This window comes from Bombina bombina, chromosome 1 (assembly GCF_027579735.1).
Source record: "Bombina bombina isolate aBomBom1 chromosome 1, aBomBom1.pri, whole genome shotgun sequence".
Lineage (NCBI taxonomy): Eukaryota > Metazoa > Chordata > Amphibia > Anura > Bombinatoridae > Bombina > Bombina bombina.
Window position 1 is genome coordinate 1,477,940,813 of NC_069499.1, and position 23,923 is coordinate 1,477,964,735.

The window sequence follows — 23,923 nt, forward strand, 5'->3', positions numbered from 1 at the left end:
CATAACGCAAAACTCGTAATCTAGCCGACAGTGTCAGCTTTGTTGCTTTTATGGTTAAAGATTTGCTTGAGTCTAGCTAAACTTTGTTGTGATCTACAATTCCAATTGACTGAGGATGTAAGTAATTTGTGCAATTGTGTGCTCTGAAATGGCAGAATGATTAGAGGACTCAAGAGCTGTAAGTTTACTATGTGCCTGGGCTAAGGTAAGTCCAGCTAGCTTTTTCAGACGGGCCTGTTTGCAGATAATATATCCTTTTTAAAACCGCCTTAATTGCGCCCCAAAGTGTGTGTCGTCTTTAGTTTGTGCATTGTCATTTTGTTGGATCAGTTCAGCTATTTCTTGCCATAGCTCTTCCCTAAAATGGATGTCCGACAGAATGTTGTGGGGTAAACTCCAGGAAGTCTTAAGTTTGGGGCTGTCAGTGGATTGCTGATCGACTCGAACTTGGTCATGGTCTGACCAGGGGCATATAGAGATACGAGTACATCTGACTGAGTCTAGAGATTTAGCTAGGCAGAATATATGATCCAGTCTAGAGTATGTTTTGTGTGAGTGTGAGTAATGGGTATAGTCTATGTCTTTTGGATGGAGTGATCTCCAGAAGTTGTAATATCCAAATTGGGACATAATGGTTCTGAATTTAACAGATAAGAGTTCAGATTGGGAGTTCTTCTTAGGAGTCGCTGTTTTCCTGTCAAATTTACTGTCCCAAGTCATGTTACAGTCGCCTGCAAGGATAACTACCCTGTCTGAACAGTTCCACTGCCTGTAGAACTTTCCTATGGTATGTAGGTTGATGTGTATTAGGTAAGTAAACTGAGACCAATGTATATAGTACATGGTCTAATTTGCAGACTAGGATTGTGTATCTAGCTGAGGGTCTCTGATTATACCTGTATTTGTTCAACTGCCAGCCTCTTATGTATCAGAATGGCTCTCCCCCTTGCCTTTTTAGTGAATGTTCAATGGTTGTGTAAGTATGATAGTGGAATCTGTGGGGAGTATCTGACTGCCAATGGGTTTCCTGAAGAAACGCTACATTCGGGCTATGGAGCGAGTTAGCAGTCTACGCTTAAAGGGGCCTCTGGTGTTATGGGTCATAAATCTGAGTCCATTTATAGTTGGATGAACCCAAGGGCGGGAGGGGCTATGTTATCGTGAGTGTGGACTTCTAATATTAGTAGCGTGATTAGATGATTTGGAAGGGCGGGGGGCATAGGTTAGGGGGGTATTGGTCTAGGTCAGGAGCTGAAGTAATGTATCTATAAAATGAGGTGCAAATAGTCCACCTAGGTGGAACCCTGGCGTGGGCTTCCTTATGTGGGGAGGAGTAGAACAGATAGAGTAGGTAAGAGCTGGTAGCACCAAAGTACAATACAATGTATAGAAGCAATTTTATCAACTAAACTTATATATTAAAACAACATTTACTTAACGACACCAGTTGTGTCTGTTATATAACAGAAACATCTATGACCCTCCATCGGGGTGAATTGACCTCAAACATGGATCTGTGCCAACCCTGCTCCAAAACCAAGAAAACAGTGTAAACAAACAACCTGGTCAGTTAAACTTGCACATTGCAACTACAGTTTGTCAGTCAATACCAGAGGAATTTAGTATATTACAAAAGCAACCTCATTATCTTATTGGGGTGGGTTGACCCAATGGAGGGGGATAACATAAATTAACCATTCAGAGCCTGAGTTCAGGGCGGAAGGGTGTGAAGCCTTGAAGTTTCCTGGTTCTGTAGGGTTTTTTGCCTCTTTGACCTTTGATCCTTAGTAGACCATTCAGGTGCAGATGCGCATAGTTTTCGTCTGCGATGTGGATTGAGCCTGTGGCACTCTATTTTGGAGGCCCCATTGTAAAAGAAGGGTATTGCCTTGGGGCAAGGTGGACACTGCATATGTCTGGTTGTTCCTTGTGCTTATTAGTTTAGTGGGGTAGCCCCATCTATATTTTATGTTTGCTCTTCGCAGCAGTGAGGTGATTGGCTGGAATTGTCTGCATTGTTGAAGTGTATGCACAGACATGTTTTTAAACTTCTCTGAAAGATGTGGTTTTCTGAAGGCAGCCTGCATTAGTTTGTCCTTAAATACGAAACTGTGGAAACAGGCTATCACATCTCTTGGCTTGTCTTGTGAAACTGTTTTCGGGCTTAGCACTCTGTGGGCTCTTTCCATTGTGGACGTCAAACCCTCAATCAAATTAAAGCTTTCAGATGCAGTCATCTATAACAAGACTTGAACTTAAAGCTTTCAGATGCAATCATCTCTCACAAGACCTCAACCTGAGGATTTCAGATGCAGCCATGTCTCTCAAGACCTCAACTTGAAGAATTCAGGTGCAGTCATTTCTAACAAAACTTCACCTTGAAACTTTTAGATGCAGTCATTCCACACAAGCCCTCAAGCTTTCAAATGCAGTAATTACACACAAAACCTTAGTTTAAAGCTTTCAGGTGCAATCATTATACCCAAGACTTCAGCTTGAAGCCTTTAGATTATGTTGTTTTCTACAAGACCTCAGCTTGAAATTTTCAGATGCAGTCAATGCTCACAAGAACTTGAAGCTTTTAGATGTTATTTTACACAAGACCTCAGCTTGAAGCTTTTAAATGCAGTCATTGTCTAAAAGACCTCATCTTGATGCTTTCAGATGCTATCATTGCTCAACAAGAAATGAGCCATGTGCCCCTTCTTGAAATCCTTATTAAATTGATTGAATTAGGGAATAGTGGCTATGTTGATGATCCGACTGTAGTCTTTTAATTTTAGACAGGAGCTGGCTTGTGTGAGCAGAATACTTTTCATGTCATTCAAACTTAATATTTTGTCCTGTTGTTGGATTGCAAAACTACCTCACTGCCTGGTATGAGCATTAGGCCTTTGAGAAGTAAACGCAAATCGGAGTAACTGAAAATTCTAAAAAAGCTAAATACAGGAAGTCTCAATACTAAATGTGAATATGAAACATTGCTCAAATTGTCATCCTGCACTAAAATCTGGCCGATAGAATATAGTGTTTTGTGGTTCAGAATACACTTAAAGGTCCAGTTTGTATGTGAATATACAATTTATTTCTGTGTTTTTATTGAGACCTAACATTATATCCCATTTTGAATATATTAAAGGTACATTTAACACTATGAGATTGTAATATAAAATGATAAATCCTATATATATAAAAAAAAAACTCTAGAATATACTTTATTTATTTTGTCCGCTTTTCCTATAATTCCTTTTTGAAATTGTGAGCTTTTCAGTTGCTGTTAGAAATGGAAGTGCAGAACATTGTTATATTGCACACAGCCATTGACTGCACATTCTAGTGACCTATTTATAACTGTCCCTGATTGGCCACAGCAGAGAAGGTAACCTAAGTTACAACATGGCAGCTCCCATTGTTTTATAGACACTAAAACTTTACACTTATTTTGTCAATGTTTAAACAGCTAATGAAACTTTAAGAAATACATCCATGTTATTCTCAGACTAATCCTTTCTTTTAATGCATCATTCTATCTAGCATTTATTTAGTGTGTAATGTCCCTTTAACTTTTTGAGGGGTTCACTGAACCCGGGTGTATGGTTGACAACTGCTCCCTGCAATGTAAATAAGACTTCCTATAGGCAGCTACACTTGCCTTGTCTTAGGTCAAAAGGTAGCACTGCTGCTAAATATATAGCACCTCCTATATGCACTATTGCAGTAATGAGATTTTGGTGCAGTTATTAGCGGAAGGAGAAATAATGGGACGGACACTTGATTGTTACTGTACATGAAAAATGTATTCACTCATACAAGCGCTGTTTTATGAGTGAATCAAGTTTTCATGTACAGCAAAATATCAAGTGGAGTGCCATTATTTCTCCTATTTACATATGTTTGGGCTCACTGAGGAGAGCCTGGGGATTGTGCCTGCTGAGTTATACTGATGCTTAACCCTTGAGTGCTGGTCTCCATTTGTACTTTATATGCAGTTAGTAGTGGTGATGGACAATGGGCTTGACCACCTAATATCCCAGTTCACCTTTTGTTTTTACTAGAATAGTCAGAGAAGAGCAGGCAGCAGGTTCATTGTCCATGAATTGTCTTATAGTGTTAGCTTAACCGACTAGGGCTAGATTACGAGTGGCACACTAGCTGTAGCGCACAAGCGCTCCATCTAGCGAAGTTAACGTGGGAGCGCAAAATATCGCTCCACTCGTAACCTAGTCCTAAAGAGGCATGGTCAATATACAATAAATATGTATTTTGTGTATAAGAGCACTGTTTAAACATATATTTAACTCTTTCCCAAAGGTTACATACATAGTGAAAGTTGCACTTCTGAAGCATTCCCATTCTGCTCTGATCAGAATATACGCTTGTATGTCTGCTTCTTATTTGTTTACCAGCTGTGTCCTCATTATCTGGAGTGACACCGAAGCAAAACTTTGACTATGTATTTAACATCTTTGCAGGGATAAACACATGGTAAAATACACAAATGTATTAAACAATAAAATATCCCCATTAAAGTGACATATTAATCAAAACATTTGTAACATACATTTAGAGAAGAACGTGTTAAAAATGTTAAAACATATTATATGTGTGAAGAAAGATCAAGTATAAGCTGTTTAATGTAATACAAACCGGTAGTGTCTAATTGGGACCTCACTCACCCATCAACTGTATATTACACACTGATCTCACTGACACAACTGTATATTACACACTCATCTCACTGACACAACTGTATATTACACACTCATCTCACTGACACAACTGTATATTACACACTCATCTCACTGACACAACTGTATATTACACACTCATCTCACTGACACAACTGTATATTACACACTCATCTCACGGACACAACTGTATATTACACACTCATCTCACTGACACAACTGTATATTACACACTCATCTCACTGACACAACTGTATATTACACACTCATCTTACTGACACAACTGTATATTACACACTGATCTCACTGACACAACTGTATATTACACACTCATCTCACTGACACAACTGTATATTACACACTGATCTCACTGACACAACTGTATATTACACACTCATCTCACTTACACAACTGTATATTACACACTCATCTCACTGACACAACTGTATATTACACACTCATCTCACTGACACAACTGTATATTACACACTGATCTCACTGACACAGCAACTTTATACTATACTTTGACCTCACTGACCTATCAATAGTATATTACATAGTGACTTCACTGACCCATCAACTGTATACTACACTGTGACCTAACTGACCCATCAGCTGTATACTACACAGTGACCTCACTGAGCCATCAGCTGTATACTACACACTGATCTCACTGATACAGTAACTGTATACTACACAGTGACTTCTGTGACCCATCAACTGTATTCTACATGATGATCTCACTGACACAGTAACTGTATATTACACAGTGATCTCACTGTCCCATCAATTGTATACTACACGTTAAACTCACTGATCCATTAGCTGTATACTACACAGTGATCTCACTGACCCATCAACTGTATACTACACGTTAAACTCACTGACCCATTAGCTGTATACTACACAGTGATCTCACTGACCCTTCAACTTTATACTACACACTGATCTCACTGACACAGCAACTGTATACTACACAGTGATCTCACTTTATACTACACACTAATCTCACTGACACAGCAACAGTATACTACACAGTGACCTCACTAATCCATCAACTGTATACTACATGGTGACCTCACTGACACAGCAACTGTATACTACACAGTGATTTCACTGACCCAGCAACTGTATATTACACAGTGATTTCACTGACCCATCAACTGTACACTACACAGTGACCTCACTGACCCATAAACTGTATACTAGACGGTGACCTCACTGACCCAGCAACCATATTCTACACAGTGACCTCACTGTCCCAGCAACCATGTACTACACACTGATTTCACTGACCCATCAACTGTACACTACACAGTGACCTCACTGACCCATCAACTGTACACTACACAGTGACCTCACTGACCCATCAACTGTACACTACACAGTGACCTCACTGACCCATCAACTGTACACTACACAGTGACCTCACTGACCCATCAACTGTACACTACACAGTGACCTCACTGACCCATCAACTGTACACTACACAGTGACCTCACTGACCCATCAACTGTACACTACACAGTGACCTTACTGACCCATCAACTGTACACTACACAGTGACCTCACTGTCCCAGCAACCGTATACTACACACTGATTTCACTGACCCATCAACTGTACACTACACGGTGACCTCACTGTCCCATCAACTGTACACTACACAGTGACCTCACTGACCCATCAACTGTACTCTGCACAGTGACCTCACTGTCCCAGCAACCGTATACTACACACTGATTTCACTGACCCATCAACTGTACACTACACGGAGACCTCACTGACCCATCAACTGTACACTACACAGTGACCTCACTGACCCATCAACTGTACACTACACAGTGACCTCACTGACCCATCAACTGTACACTACACAGTGATCACACTGACCCAGCAACTGTATACTACATGGTGACCTCACTGACCCATCAACTGTATACTACACAGTGATCGCACTGACCCAGCAACCGTATACTACATGGTGACCTCACAGACCCAGCAACTGTATACCCAGCTGATGGTATAAGGTTTCAAATGTTTCATGATTGTTGTTAGCAAATGAACAATGTATTTATTATTTTCCTTTGCAGAAACCTAGCCATTGGAATAGGGATACAGAATTTCCCAGAAGGTCTGGCAGTGAGCCTTCCATTACGCGGTGCTGGACTATCGACTTGGAAGGCTTTCTGGTAAGGAATCCATTGTTTTCACATGTGGCAGAGCACAATCATTTTGAGCTAAGCATTTATAAATACCCTGTACCAAAGAGTCATCCAACCAATGTTTAGGGAAGGGATGTATACATAAGTATATGTAGAATAATTAAAAAGATTAGGAACCCGGGGTAGTATTTAAGGAGCCGTAGCTTACTGGCTTCCCAGACTTGTCAAGTGCTATTGAACTCAATTATTTCATCTCTCTTCCTATCAGGTATGGACAGCTGAGTGGTACAGTGGAGCCCATTTTTGGGATATTGGGAGCCATTTCTGTTTCCATTGCAGAACCAATCCTGCCATATGCTTTGGCCTTTGCTGCAGGAGCAATGGTATATGTGGTTACAGATGACATAATTCCTGAAGCTCAGACTGGGTAAGGAAAGGAAAATATAGCACACGTTAAACTGATATGATGTTAAGCACTTTAGTCTATAAAGAGCTTTAATTATGGTTACTCATGTTTAAATTACATTAACCTGGAGCCTGTGCTGATCTCTCCTTTCTCTGGCATAGCTAACTGACTCCCACTATTTGTTTTACAACAGGTTCCCAAAAAGTATGGAAGGTGAAAATGTAAAGTCAAATGCAGGCATACCTCGTTTTATTGCGCTTTACTTTATTGCTCTTCACAGATATTGCTTTTTTTTTTTTTTTTTACAAATGAAAGGCTTGTGTCAACCCTGTGTTGAGAAAGTCTATTGGCACCTTTTTTCCAAAACATATCCACATATAAACACATAAATACACATGAATACACATATATACACACACCTATATATACACAACACCAGCAAAAAGATTATGACTAGCATTCTTTAGCAATAAAGTAGTTTTTAATTAAAGGGACAGTATACTGTTAAATAGTTTATCCCTTAATGTGTTTCCAATTACTTTTTTTTACCAGCTTTGTTTTTTGAAGCCACAACCTAATAAAATGGGTTGAGCTTGTAGGTATAATCAGATCTCATTACTTTATCACATTGTGTACATATACCTGCTTCTTTATCTTATATCTGTCCATAAACTAATCACCAATACTTGGAGCGAACAATGGAAAATTAACATTTCTTTCATGTAATTAGCAAGAGTCCATGAGCTAGTGACGTATGGGATATACATTCCTACCAGGAGGGGCAATGTTTCCCAAACCTCAAAATGCCTATAAATACACCCCTCACCACACCCACAAATCAGTTTTTACAAACTTTGCCTCCTATGGAGGTGGTGAAGTAAGTTTGTGCTAGATTCTACGTTGATATGCGCTCCGCAGCAGGTTGGAGCCTGGTTTTCCTCTCAGCGTGCAGTGAATGTCAGAGGGATGTGAGGAGAGTATTGCCTATTTGAATTCAATGATCTCCTTCTACGGGGTCTATTTCATAGGTTCTCTGTTATCGGTCGTAGAGATTCATCTCTTACCTCCCTTTTCAGATCGACGATATACTCATATATACCATTACCTCTACTGATTTTCGTTTCAGTACTGGTTTGGCTTTCTACAACTTGTAGATGAGTGTCCTGGGGTAAGTAAGTCTTATTTTCTGTGACACTCTAAGCTATGGTTGGGCACTTTTTTATAAAGTTCTAAATATATGTATTCAAACATTTATTTGCCTTGACTCAGGATGTTCAACGTTCCTTATTTCAGACAGTCAGTTTCATATTTGGGATAATGCATATGAATAAATCAATTTTTTCTTACCTTAAAATTTGACTTTTTTCCCTGTGGGCTGTTAGGCTCGCGGGGGCTGAAAATGCTTCATTTTATTGCGTCATTCTTGGCGCGGACTTTCTTGGCGCAAAAAAAAAAATTCTGTTTCCGGCGTCATACGTGTCGCCGGAAGTTGCGTCATTTTTGACGTTTTTTTGCGCCAAAAGTGTCGGCGTTCCGGATGTGGCGTCATTTTTGGCGCCAAAAGCATTTAGGCGCCAAATAATGTGGGCGTCTTTTTTGGCGCTAAAAAAATATGGGCGTCACTATTGTCTCCACATTATTTAAGTCTCATTATTTATTGCTTCTGGTTGCTAGAAGCTTGTTCACTGGCATTTTTTCCCATTCCTGAAACTGTCATTTAAGGAATTTGATCAATTTTGCTTTATATGTTGTTTTTTCTATTACATATTGCAAGATGTCCCACGTTAACACTGAGTCAGAAGATACTTCTGGAAAATCGCTGCCTGATGCTGGATCTACCAAAGCTAAGTGTATCTGCTGTAAACTTATGGTATCTGTTCCTCCAGCTGTTGTTTGTACTGATTGTCATGACAAACTTGTTAATGCAGATAATATTTCCTTTAGTACTGTTACATTACCTGTTGCTGTTCCATCAACATCTAATGCTCAGAGTGTTCCTGATAACATAAGAGATTTTGTTTCTAAATCCATTAAGAATGCTATGTTATTCCTCCTTCTAGTAAACGTAAAAAGTCTTTTAAAACTTCTCTTTTTTCAGATGAATTTTTAAATGAACATCATCATTCTGATTCTGATAATGGTTCTTCTGGTTCAGAGGATTCTGTCTCAGAAGTTGATGCTGATAAATCTTCATATTTATTTAAAATGGAATTTATTCGTTCTTTACTTAAAGAAGTCCTAATTGCATTAGAAATAGAGGATTCTAGTCCTCTTGATACTAAATCTAAACGTTTAGATAAGGTTTTTAAATCTCCTGTAGTTATTCCAGAAGTTTTTCCTGTCCCTGATGCTATATATAGCGGATGTTGCTGCAGCTTCAACTTTTTGGTTAGAAGCTTTAGCGCAACAAGTAACAGATCATAATTCTCATAGCATTATTAATCTTCTTCAACATGCTAATAATTTTATTTGTGATGCCATCTTTGATATCATTAGAGTTGATGTCAGGTATATGTCTCTAGCTATTTTAGCTAGAAGAGCTTTATGGCTTAAAACTTGGAATGCTGATATGTCTTCTAAGTCTACTCTGCTTTCCCTTTCTTTCCAGGGTAATAAATTATTTGGTTCTCAGTTGGATTCTATTATCTCAACTGTTACTGGAGGGAAAGGAACTTTTTTACCACAGGATAAAAAATCTAAAGGTAAATTTAGGTCTAATAATCGTTTTCGTTCCTTTCGTCACAACAAGGAACAAAAGCCTGATCCTTCATCCTCAGGAGCGGTATCAGTTTGGAAACCATCTCCAGTCTGGAATAAATCCAAGCCTTTTAGAAAACCAAAGCCAGCTCCTAAGTCCACATGAAGGTGCGGACCTCATTCCAGCTCAGCTGGTAGGGGGCAGATTACGTTTTTTCAAAGAAATTTGGATCAATTCCGTTCACAATCTTTGGATTCAGAACATTGTTTCAGAAGGGTACAGAATTGGCTTCAAGATAAGGCCTCCTGCAAAGAGATTTTTTTCTTTCCCGTGTCCCAGTAAACCCAGCGAAGGCTCAAGCATTTCTGAATTGTGTTTCAGAACTAGAGTTGGCTGGAGTAATTATGCCAGTTCCAGTTCTGGAACAGGGGCTGGGGTTTTATTCAAATCTCTTCATTGTACCAAAGAAGGAGAATTCCTTCAGACCAGTTCTGGATCTAAAAATATTGAATCATTATGTAAGGATACCAACATTCAAAATGGTAACTGTAAGGACTATCCTGCCTTTTGTTCAGCAAGGGCATTATATGTCTACAATAGATTTACAGGATGCATATCTGCATATTCCGATTCATCCAGATCACTATCAGTTTCTGAGATTCTCTTTCCTAGACAAGCATTACCAGTTTGTGGCTCTACCGTTTGGCCTAGCAACAGCTCCAAGAATTTTTACAAAGGTTCTCGGTGCCCTTCTGTCTGTAATCAGAGGACAGGGTATTGTGGTATTTCCTTATTTGGACGATATTTAGCAGAATCTCATACGAATCGACTTGTGTTGTTTCTTCAAGATCATGGTTGGAGGATCAATTTACCAAAAAGTTCATTGATTCCTCAGACAAGGGTAACCTTTTTAGGTTTCCAGATAGATTCAGTGTCCATGACTCTGTCTTTGACAGACAAGAGAAGTCTAAAATTGATATCAGCTTGTCGAAACCTTCAGTCACAATCATTCCCTTCGGTAGCCTTATGCATGGAAATTCTAGGTCTTATGACTGCTGCATCGGACGCGATCCCCTTTGCTCGTTTTCACATGCGACCTCTTCAGCTCTGTATGCTGAACCAGTGGTGCAGGGATTACACAAAGATATCTCAATCAATATCTTTAAAACCGATTGTACGACACTCTCTGACGTGGTGGACAGATCACCATTGTTTAGTTCAGGGGGCTTCTTTTGTTCTTCCGACCTGGACTGTAATTTCAACAGATGCAAGTCTTACAGGTTGGGGAGCTGTTTGGGGGTCTCTGACAGCACAAGGGGTTTGGGAATCTCAGGAGGTGAGATTACCGATCAATATTTTGGAACTCCGTGCAATTTTCAGAGCTCTTCAGTCATGGCCTCTTCTAAAGAGAGAATCGTTCATTTGTTTTCAGACAGACAATGTCACAACTGTGGCATACATCAATCATCAAGGAGGGACTCACAGTCCTCTGGCTATGAAAGAAGTATCTCGAATTCTGGTATGGGCGTAATCCAGCTCCTGTCTAGTTTCTGCGGTTCATATCCCAGGTATAGACAATTGGGAAGCGGATTATCTCAGTCGCCAAACGTTACATCCGGGCGAATGGTCTCTTCACCCAGAGGTATTTCTTCAGATTTTTCAAATGTGGGGACTTCCAGAAATAGATCTGATGGCTTCCCATCTAAACAAGAAACTTCCCAGGTATCTGTCCAGATCCAGGGATCCTTAAGCGGAAGCAGTGGATGCATTGTCACTTCCTTGGAAGTATCATCCTGCCTATATCTTTCCGCCTCTAGTTCTTCTTCCAAGAGTAATCTCCAAGATTCTGAAGGAATGCTCGTTTGTTCTGCTGGTAGCTCCAGCATGGCCTCACAGGTTTTGGTATGCGGATCTTGTCCGGATGGCCTCTTGCCAACCGTGGACTCTTCCGTTAAGACCAGACCTTCTGTCGCAAGGTCCTTTTTTCCATCAGGATCTCAAATCCTTAAATTTAAAGGTGTAGAGATTGAACGCTTGATTCTTAGTCAAAGAGGTTTCTCTGACTCTGTGATTAATACTATGTTACAGGCTCGTAAATCCGTATCTAGAGAGATATATTATAGAGTCTGGAAGACTTATATTTCTTGGTGTCTTTCTCATCATTTTTCCTGGCATTCTTTTAGAATTCCGAGAATTTTACAGTTTCTTCAGGATGGTTTGGATAAAGGTTTGTCTGCAAGTTCCTTGAAAGGACAAATCTCTGCTCTTTCTGTTCTTTTTCACAGAAAGATTGCTAATCTTCCTGATATTCATTGTTTTGTACAAGCTTTGGTTCGTATAAAACCTGTCATTAAGTCAATTTCTCCTCCTTGGAGTTTGAATTTGGTTCTGGGGGCTCTTCAAGCTCCTCCGTTTGAACCTATGCATTCATTGGACATTAAATTACTTTCTTGGAAAGTTTTGTTCCTTTTGGCCATCTCTTCTGCCAGAAGAGTTTCTGAATTATCTGCTCTTTCTTGTGAGTCTCCTTTTCTGATTTTTCACCAGGATAAGGCGGTGTTGCGAACTTCTTTTAAATTTTTACCTAAGGTTGTGAATTCTAACAACATTAGTAGAGAAATTGTGGTTCCTTCATTATGTCCTAATCCTAAGAATTCTAAGGAGAAATCATTGCATTCTTTGGATGTAGTTAGAGCTTTGAAATATTATGTTGAAGCTACTAAGAATTTCAGAAAGACTTCTAGTCTATTTGTTATATTTTCCGGTTCTAGGAAAGGTCAGAAGGCCTCTGCCATTTCTTTGGCATCTTGGTTGAAATCTTTACTTCATCATGCTTATGTCGAGTCGGGTAAAACTCCGCCTCAAAGGATTACAGCTCATTCTACTAGGTCAGTTTCTACTTCCTGGGCGTTTAGGAATGAAGCTTCGGTTGATCAGATTTGCAAAGCAGCAACTTGGTCTTCTTTGCATACTTTTACTAAATTCTACCATTTTGATGTGTTTTCTTCTTCTGAAGCTGTTTTTGGTAGAAAAGTACTTCAGGCAGCTGTTTCAGTTTGAATCTTCTGCTTATATTTTCAGTTTTTTTCTTTATAAGATTTAAACTTTATTTTTGGGTGTGGATTTTTTTCAGCGGAATTGGCTGTCTTTATTTTATCCCTCCCTCTCTAGTGACTCTTGCGTGGAAGATCCACATCTTGGGTAGTCATTATCCCATACGTCACTAGCTCATGGACTCTTGCTAATTACATGAAAGAAAACATAATTTATGTAAGAACTTACCTGATAAATTCATTTCTTTCATATTAGCAAGAGTCCATGAGGCCCACCCTTTTTTGTGGTGGTTATGATTTTTTTGTATAAAGCACAATTATTCCAATTCCTTCTATTTATACTTCACACTTTTTCTTATCACCCCACTTCTTGGCTATTTGTTAAACTGATTTGTGGGTGTGGTGAGGGGTGTATTTATAGGCATTTTGAGGTTTGGGAAACTTTGCCCCTCCTGGTAGGAATGTATATCCCATACGTCACTAGCTCATGGACTCTTGCTAATATGAAAGAAATGAATTTATCAGGTAAGTTCTTACATAAATTATGTTTTTATTACCTTATCTCTTCTATAACTCACTGGGAGTGTAATTTCTTCTACTGGCTGTGTTAACACAGCTTGGCCTCGAGACCAAAAACTTTCAAGATGGGTGGGGATACCACAGGCTAAATAAACTAATTCAAATACCAATATAAGGTTAATGGAAATACTTGTAAACAATTTAATACACTCCAGCAGGTAAAGTGGATCATTTAGGAACAAATGAAAGGGGAGAAAAAATTTGAGTAAACTCTCCCTTTAAGGTATGTACATTGTTTATTTATATATATATATATATATATATATATATATATATATAATGCTATTGCACACTTAATTGACTACAGTATAGTGTAATAACTTTTATATGCACTGGGTTACCAAAAAATTAGCGTGACTCACTTTATTGCTATATTCACTTTATTGCAATTGTCTGGAACTGTACCCGCAATATCTCTGAGGTATGCCTGTACCATAATTATCACAAGACCCAATTACAATGTCCTGAAAGATTTCCCTTGCTGGTCTCTCCAGTTTGAAACCTTTCTACAACAAACTTTCAGAATACTATACCCCACTTTATTTTGTTGATGATGTTGACAGACCTACTAATTATATGTCCAGGGGTACCCTCATTAAAATAAATTATACATCCTAGAGTAGCAGATCATTCTATGTCTGATAGGAAATAGCACTTTGCACTCGCTGAACTTAGTGAAAGGCCCTTAAAGACCTGGTTTGCTGATTGTGACTTTATATGTACTATTTCTAACATTCCCTATACAGGTAAGAGACTTTTTCTGAAGATAAGGTGCCTAATGATCAAACACTCCCTGGCAGAAAGAAAAATTTCGCAAAATCTTTGAGCTATATTATATTGGAATGTAGGTGTCTCTGCTTCACATTAAGAACCCTGCATAGTGAAATAAACAGCTAAAATATACCTTTATAAAACTATTTGAGGAACCTCAAAGTTTCAAAATCTTGCCAGAATGGAGAGCTTTAGATCATTGTGCTCAAGATCTCTATTTTTTTCCCAGGACCATGCAATCAAGCATAAGGCTACTCCTTAGGGAAACATCTTTCCCTTTTTTTTAGGAACTATTCTGGGCTAATCCATCTTCATTGCAGCTCCACTAAAGAAATTCAAGGAAGCTTGATGTTCAAATATTTTTCATTCTTGAGCAAACAGGTTGTTTTCTTCTAATGCTCTTTCATGTTCCTTAGTACCTAACGGAGGACCTTTGGGGCTGTACTGAATGTTGCAGATCAGACAGTCCTTTTCTCACTTATTTATAGTGACTTGATTGTGCTATGGTTTTTGCCATTCCTAAATTTAAAAAAAAATCTGAATAGTTTTGTAACCTGGGTAGCTCATGATCACAACAATAGATAGGAAGGAGACACACTTTTTGATTCCTAAATGATCATTCTGATTGTTTTGGTGTCTCTGCTTTGGTGTGGAAATGTGTCATTTCTAGTTTTGACATTGGGTTGACTCTGATCTAGGTATTTTTACCAAAATAACACTATGTTAAACATTATATCACAGGGTTTTTTTATGAGTCCTTATCTGGACACATGCAGATTCCTTTGGACACTTATGGTGTTGTATTATACAATTACAGATGGTATGGAACAGATTCCCTAGAGTTTTCTCAGAGATTCCAACTCTCTTACGAGATAAATGTCTACCTCAGTTGCACGTTGTCAAGGAGCAGATATTCCTAGGGAAACATAACTTTCATATCCATGGATTTCATTTATTTTGTTTGTGGAGCGATTTGGAATGAGATCTAGGCATTTTAGGATTTATTTTCCTGAGGCAGATCTCCTGAGTTATCAGATTATTCATCCCTTGGGCATGATCTATTCTCAAGAATGTTATTCTTGTAATTTCTTAGAAATTGGGATAATTGAGAAATAGATGTGATGACAACAAAGGAAATCTGCCTCTTTATCCAGTTTTATGCAATAATATTTTCATAGTGATTGACACTAATCTTTTTTTCCAATCGTTATGCTTCTGCTAGTATTTTAAACGTTTCTCATGGGTTGCTCAGTACCTCAACACAGATGGGGTTTTTTAAATTATATTTTTAGTGAGGATATACATTATAAGTACCCAAAAATAGAGTCCAGTACAGTCAAGTTTCATATGTATCAACTCATATACAAATATATGCACCTATACATAAGTACAAAAACAATCATATCGCAACACAATCAATAAGTATTAACAAAAGTCGTAGGCATTTAACCTTGCAGAATATTATAGGTTACACTTACTAAGATGCAGCTAGATATAAGCTCTAATAGGTACTCAATGACTATATCATCCTTGTTTTTACTTATATCTGAAAGTTGAAATGTCCTCCTCAAACTTATAAGGGCCACTCTTGGGCCTCGGCAAACTAGAAACTTACTGTGCAAAGGAAGAGAACTAAACTATTAACGATAAAATATTAGCTGAGATATATAATGGAATGATTTCCCCCAATGACAGAGGAACTATAGTACAGAACTATAAAACAGAACTATAATGTGAAGGGGAATTACAATAGGAAAAAAAAACAGAAGTCCACTCTTGAACCACACATGGAGCCCCATCCGATATGCATCGTTGCCCGCAAAAGCCGGCGACGTCGGTTTTTGCGTGGGTTTGGTATCCTATATACAGCGCCGCATATAAATGCGGCACGTATATTTCACCCGGCTGACGTAGTTTTTCCCCCCATAGACTAACATATAAAACCTGCGCAATTTGGTATCCAATATCCAGCGCAAAGCCTTACGTGGCGAAAATGGAGAAAACTTACTCCATGTTCACCTCGCCATAAAAAGCAGCCATAGCAGGCCTTGCGCTGAGTAAGGGAGCCCCGTAACTCCCTAAAATGCCTGCATTCGCAATGTCTATCTACCTGTCAACCGCAATCCCCCGCCGCAATACCTAATAAAGTGTTTAACCCCTAAACCACTGCATCCGGACCCCACCGCCACTAAATAAAGTGTTTAACCCCTAAACCACCGCTCCCGGATCCCGCCGCCACCTACATTAAATGTATTACCCCCTAATCTGATCCCCCTACACCACCGCCACCTACATTAAATGTATTACCCTCTAATCTGACCCCCCTACACCGCCGCCACCTACATTAAATGTATTAACCCCTAATCTGAACCCCCTACACCGCCACCTACATTAAATGTATTACCCTCTAATCTGACCCCCCTACCTTGCCGCCACCTACATTAAATATATTAACCCCTAATCTGATCCCCCTACACCGCCGCCACCTACATTAAATGTATTACCCCCTAAACCTAAGTCTAACCCTAACACCCCCTAACTTAATTATTATTTAAATAAATATAAATAATATTAATATTATTGACTAAAGTATTCCTATTTAAAATAAACCCTAAAATAGCTACAATATAATTAATAATTACATTGTAGCTATTTTAGGAATTATATTTATTTTACAGGTAACTTTGTATTTATTTTAACTAGGTACAATAGCTATTAAATAGTTAATAACTATTTAATAGCTACCTAGTTAAAATAATTACAAAATTACCTGTAAAATAAATCCTAACCTAAGTTACAAATACATCTAACACTACACTATCAATAAATTAATTAACTACAATTATCTAATATAAAATACAATTAAATAAACTAAACTATATTACAAAAAAAAAAAAAACACTAAATTACAAAAAAAAATATTACAAGACGTTTAATCTAATTACACCTAATCTAGGCCCCCTAATAAAATACAAAAGCCCCCCCAAATAATAAAATGTCCCTACCCTAAACTAAATTACAAATAGCCCTTAAAAGGACCTTTTGCGGGGCATTGCCCCAAATAAACCAGCTCTTTTACCAGCCCTTAAAAGGGCTTTTTGCGGGGCATTGCCCCAAAGTAATCAGTTCTTTTACCTGTAAAAAAAAAGAAATAAATACCCCCCCAACATTACAACCCGCCACCCACACACCCCTACTCTAAAACCCACCCGATCCCCCCTTAAATAAACCTAACACTACCCCATTGAAGATCACCCTACCTTCAGCCGTCTTCACCCAGCCGGGCCAAACTCTTCATCCGATCCGGGCACAAGTGGTCCTCCAGCCGGGCAGAAGTCTTCATCTAAGCGGGATCTTCTATCTTCATCCTTGCAGCGATGAGCGGCTCCATCTTGAAGACCTCCGGCGCCGAACATCCATCTCTGCCGACGACTACCCGACGAATGACTGGTCCTTTAAATGACGTCATCCAAGATGGCGTCCCTCGAATTCCGATTGGCTGATAGGATTCTATCAGCCAATCGGAATTAAGGTAGGAAAAATCCGATTGGTTGATGTAATTTAGTTTATAGTAGGGAAATTTTATTATTTTGGGGGGCTTTTTTTTTATTAGGGAGCTTAGATTTGGTGTAATTAGAATAAACTTCTTGTAATATATTTTTTATTTTTTGTAATTTAGTGTTTATTTGTTTTGTAATATAGTTTAGTTTATTTAATTGTATTTTATATTAGATAATTGTAGTTAATTTATTTAATTAATTTATTGATAGTGTAGTGTTAGGTGTATTTGTAACTTAGGTTAGGATTTATTTTACAGGTAATTTTGTAATTATTTTAACTAGGTAGCTATTAAATAGTTATTAACTATTTAATAGCTATTGTACCTAGTTAAAATAAATACAAAGTTACCTGTAAAATAAATATAAATCCTAAAATAGCTACAATGTAATTATTTATTATATTGTAGCTATCTTAGGGTTTATTTTATAGGTAAGTATTTAGTTTTAAATAGGAATTATTAATATTATTTAGATTTATTTAAATAATAATTAAGTTTGGGGGTGTTAGGGTTAGACTTAGGTTTAGGGGGTAATATATTTAATGTAGGTGGCGGCGGTGTAGGGGGATCAGATTAGGGGTTAATATATTTAATGTAGGTGGCGGCGGTGTAGGGGGATCAGATTAGGGGTTAATATATTTAATGTAGATGGCGGCGGTGTAGGGGGATCAGATTACGGGTTAATATATATAATGTAGGTGGCGGCGGTGTAGGGGGATCAGATTAGGGGGTAATAAATTTAATGTAGGTGGCGGCGGTGTAGGGGGATCATATTAGGGGTTAATATATATAATGTAGGTGGCGGCGGTGTAGGGGGATCAGATTAGGGGTTAATATATTTAATGTAGGTGGCGGCGGTGTAGGGGGATCAGACTAGGAGGTAATAAATTTAATGTAGGTGGCGGCGGGGTCCGGGAGCGGCGATTTAGTGGTTAATACATATAATGTAGGTGGCGGCGGGGTCCGGGAGCAGCAGTTTAGGGTTTAATACTAGGATAGGTTTATTGCGGCGTGGGCTATGGCGGTTTAGGGGTTAATACTAGGATAGGTTTATTGCGGTGTGGGCTATGGCGGTTTAGGGGTTAATAATTAGGCTTATTGCGTTGTGGGGGGTTGTCGGTCTAGGGGTTAATACATTTATTATTCGGAGTGAGAAGGGGGATTGCGGATATAGGGGTATACGTGTCAGGATGATGTTTGGGAGGCAGGTTAGACAGTTACGGGAGATTTTATACTTTAGTAAGTTTTTGTAGGAGCAGGTAGTTTCTAAAGTGCCGTAAGTCGCTGGCGAATCCAGAAATTTGTACCTACTATTATTTCTGGACATCGCTAGTTTGTCCGACTTACGGCACTTTAGCAACTGCCGGCGGGGTATATTGGATTCCCCGATGTGCAAGGTGAAACTACGGGAGGCGCTGGTTCCCTCGCTTGTGCCGAAAACTACGCCGTATATCGGATCGTGCCCATGTAATATAAAATGGGAAAAGAGAAATAATAGAATTATAATCATGCTATATGAGAACCACAGATATAACTGAAAACATATAAGAGCACAATAGGCATGAATTTCTACATAATATGCACAAAAGTATTATAGAAATAGCGGTATTTGTGAGATAATCCGCGATCTAAGGCTCTGGGCAAAATCAAGAGTACTACAAATTAGTGGGTGGTGGGGAGTTAGCGGGGAGCCTGCTGGGCAGCGTAAGTACTAGTTTTAGCACTACGTAGATTTAACTTATTTGAAGGGATCTACGAGCTGCAAATACAGGGACAACCATAATCTATAAAAACACACAGCTACAACCTACCAAATATACAGCTGAACACTATAGAAGACAACAGCATAAGATCCAATACAGATAAATCCCAACTTTACAAATAATACTAATGATTAAATTTTAAAGCATAAAAATAGCTGTTATAAATTATGACAATAAAAATAACTCCCTAAGGATATATAAATAGTATGGGTATATGGCTGGAAGGTCCTTATTATAATAGCTGCTAGGAGATCTATATAAGCTTTGATTAAGTCACTGCGGACTGATGCAAAAGGACACACTTGGACCCTCTCTATGGAATAAATGTTAATGTGCAAGTACCATCTAGGCAATATTATATTTTATAACATACACTAGAAGTATGAAAGTAATACAACTACAGGGATATCCTATTTATCGAAAGAGGGTTAGAAAATGACTAGAGGGTCATAGCTATCATGCTATTTATTAAATTAAATAAACTGGGCCTATTGTGAGCAGTAAGTTATAGAATTTTTGTCTTAAGAAAGGCAAGCTGTTACTTAACTTTATTCATAATTAACCATTTAAATCAAAGGGACAGTCAAGTAAAAAAAAACTTTCATGTTTCAAATGGGGCATGTAGTTTTAAACAACTTTCCAATTTATTTTTACCACCAATTTTGCTTTGTTCTTTTGGTATTCTTAGTTGAAAGCTAAACCTAGGAATGCTCATGTGTTAATTTCTAAGCCCTTGATGGCCGCCTCTTATCAAATGCTTTTTTATTTGCTTTTCACAACAGGGGAGAGCTAGTTCATGTAAACCATATAGATAACATTGTGATCACGCACGTGGATTTTGGCAGACATTGCACTAGTTGGCTAAAATGCAAGTCAATAGATAATAAATAAAATGACGTGATCAGGGGGCTGTCAGAAGATGCTTAGATACAAGTTAATCACAGAAGTAAAAAGTGTATTAATATAACTGTGTTGTTTATGCAAAATTGGGGAATGGGTAATAAAGGGATTATCTATCTTTTAAAACAACAAAAATTCTGATGTTGACTGTCCCTTTAGCTATCTATACGTTACTTTGCAGCTCTAGTTTACGGAGATCTAGGACTTAAAGAGAGAGCACAGACAATTAATACACTTTTAGAGGTGCACTCAGAAAAAGTTATGCTATATAAATATAATATATGATACAACAAATAACCCAGCATTGACTCTTGCAAAGCCTATAATATGGGTAATAGAACATTGACTTGAAAATTTTAATTAAGAAAGGCTTACATAATCAGTGGCTACTGCCATTTGGAAATAATCACCAATGGTTGTGTAAAAGGATGGAAAAGAGAGTTACCTACAGATCCAAACCATACCCTCAATGCTAAATTAATCAAGCCCTCTCAGCCGCAGGCAGCATTGCATGAAAAAAAAAAAAAAATGTAAGGGAATGTTTAGGGAGAGTACACTAAGGAGATAGAATGTACATATTACATTTCTAAATAATAAACAGTGTATAGACATATTAATATAGCCAACCTAAATCAATTAAACATAATCTAAAAATCTATAAGAAACAACAATTAAGGCTCTTATACTTATGTTCATCAACAACTTATATATATATATATATATATATATATATATATATATATATATATATATATATATATATATATATATATATATAAATCTTGCCAGTCATCCATAGAGTCCACTGATTATCGCTTGTCAGGTGAGGCCAGAGAACACACTGCCGGGGGTTATATTGAAAGCCACAATTTCAGAAATGGTTCCAGGAGCAAGCTCAGTAATATTGAGCTCTCTTTATAGATTTTCTTTAGTGAAAGCCAGATCTGTCATTTTCTGTAGGGGTTGATTCCATTAATGAGAGATATTAAGTATATAACTCTAGTTGGAGCAGTATGTAGCCATGTGGCTTGTCATGGCCGCTGCACTGAAGACCCCCCCACCATCAGAGAGGTATTTCCATTGACTAAAACAAAATAAGATGTTGATGCTTTTTATGGCCCCTCCAAGCCCAAGAGAAATTTGTCCGCAGATCTAGTTCTTCTGGTAGGACAGAATTGGTTTCTTCCTCGAATTCCCAATCTTCTTTCCCATTTTGCATTTCTATTACTAAGACATAAAGTCTGAATTCTCAAGTGTAAAGGTTTTTTTTTAGATAAAGCAGCTTCTTCTTTTCTAAAGACCCATAAGCCTGTAGCAACAAATCCTTTATACAATATTTTGCCACCTTTGACAAATCATGTAAATACATAAATTTGCTTTGTGACTATAGGTTCTTTCATTTAGTCTTCTGAAAATGCTGCACATTTAGGTGCTTTCTAGTGATAGTTTGACTTTTATACTGGTGGTGTGACTTCACATTTTTATGGTTCATCCCTTTGAATCTTTGCACGTAGTGTATTTTATGATTATAATGCTAGTGGCTTTGTCCAAAGCTAGTCATATTTCTGAGATTTTTTCTCATCTTTGGGTATCTGATTTTTTTTTTTCTTGCATTGTCATGGTTCCTTGATTTCATCTGAACAACGAATAGGATCTAGCACCTAGGTTTGTTGTCTGAGATATTAAGTATTGTGTTCAAAGCCAAGGAACTTTAGGAGTCTAATTTTCTTTTTGTCCCCCATTCCTTTTGCCAGGAATAGACATGAAAGCTTCCAAAGATTTATTTCGATAATTGGATTTGCTCTGCGATCATGATGGCTCTTCATAAATGTGGTTCTTTTTAAGATTGAGGCTTAATTCTCTTTCATAGTTGCAGCATCCTAAGCTTGTTATCGTGAATTGCAAGGCAGCCACATGGTCTTTACATCAGTAAAAGCAGCATTTGCTAGAAAGGTCTTTTAGACCATGCTTTCTTACATAGGAAGAGGTTTTTCTACCTATCTTTATCTTCATATGGTTCCATTATGGTACTGAAATGGTTCTACAAGAGTATGAGAGAAAAACTGAATTGATTATCTGATAAATTAATTTCTTTCATGATGGTTATTTCTGAGCCATCTGAAAGAAGCAGCCTGTACCAGGATGTAGTCTAGTTAAGGAGCTACTGCTGAACCCTGACCTCTCCCTACAGACAAAAGAGCTCCAGAAGCTTTGAGAAGTTTATTTGTGCTACTGACAGACCACATGGGCGCAACACACATTGGTAATGCCTGTTAATAAAGGCAAATATTTTTGTATGATCCCTGTGCATAGGGATATGCAAACAGGAATCTTTCAAGTCTATGGTAGACATAAATTGACCCTCCTTCACCAAAGGTTATATAGTGTAAAAAAATGTCTCCATTTTAAAGTTAAAAGTTTCAGATCCAATATCTAAGTGTTACCTGTTACCTCCAGTGACTGTAGCAATTCAGTGCAGGTCCAAACAAGATCTTTCCCTTAAAGGGACATTATACACTCATTTTTTCTTTGCATAAATGTTTTGTAGATGATCTATTTATATAGCCCATAAAGTTTTTAAAAAAAATAAATGTATAGTTTTGCTTATTTTTAAATAACATTGCTCTGATTTTCAGACTCCTAACCAAGCCCCAAAGTTTTATGTGAATACCGTCAGCTACCTTCTCCAGCTTGCTCCTGTTTGTGTAAAGGGTATTTTCATATGCAAAAGAAGGGGGAGGGGGGGAGTGTCTTATTTACCACTTGCAGTGGGCTTTCCAGCAACCTTTTCAACAGAGCCAAACTGACAGCTTCTAAGTAAGTTTTTAAACAGTTTTATACTGGATTTTTTATATCAGTATCTGTGCATCTTATTCTTTATAGTAGTGTCTATTACATGCAGTTATATGAAAATGATTGTATACTGTCCCTTTAAATGTAATGGAATGAAGTCTGCTTTTACATATTATATCAGCAGACCATGACTTCAGCCACAAGGCTCTTCTAGCTAGAGCAGTCATAGCAGCACTCTTTGCATTAATGCAAGTTATTTCAACAGCTGCGTCTCAAATGAGACTGCTTGCAATCTTGATCAATCCTCAATTTTATCAACTGAAGATTTTTGGGAAATAAGGTCAGACTTGTTGTCACACTATACTGCAGTAGCTGCAGATACGCAGGCTACACAGCTGGAGAAAACATAGCCTGCAGTTTGTCTGCAGGTGGAGGGTCCCCAATCTGTAAGGCAAGTAAAAATGTCCTGCTAAAGAGTGTGTATTTGCTCCAGTTTGAAAATTAAGACACTTCTACTACTTTTCAGAAGGGGTAGGGTCCTGGGTTTCAG

General features: G+C 38.1%; 1 protein-coding gene across 2 annotated transcripts in view; it reads left to right on the forward strand.

The window, feature by feature from the left end:
* SLC39A11 (solute carrier family 39 member 11) overlaps positions 1-23,923 on the forward strand; it is a 1,247,462-nt gene that overhangs the window by 1,220,588 nt on the left and 2,951 nt on the right. For both annotated transcript variants that reach the window (XM_053707119.1, XM_053707127.1), the window contains exons 8-9: positions 6,780-6,878; positions 7,120-7,278. In XM_053707119.1, the coding sequence (XP_053563094.1) occupies positions 6,780-6,878; positions 7,120-7,278 (258 nt within the window). The remainder of the gene's footprint in view (positions 1-6,779; positions 6,879-7,119; positions 7,279-23,923) is intronic.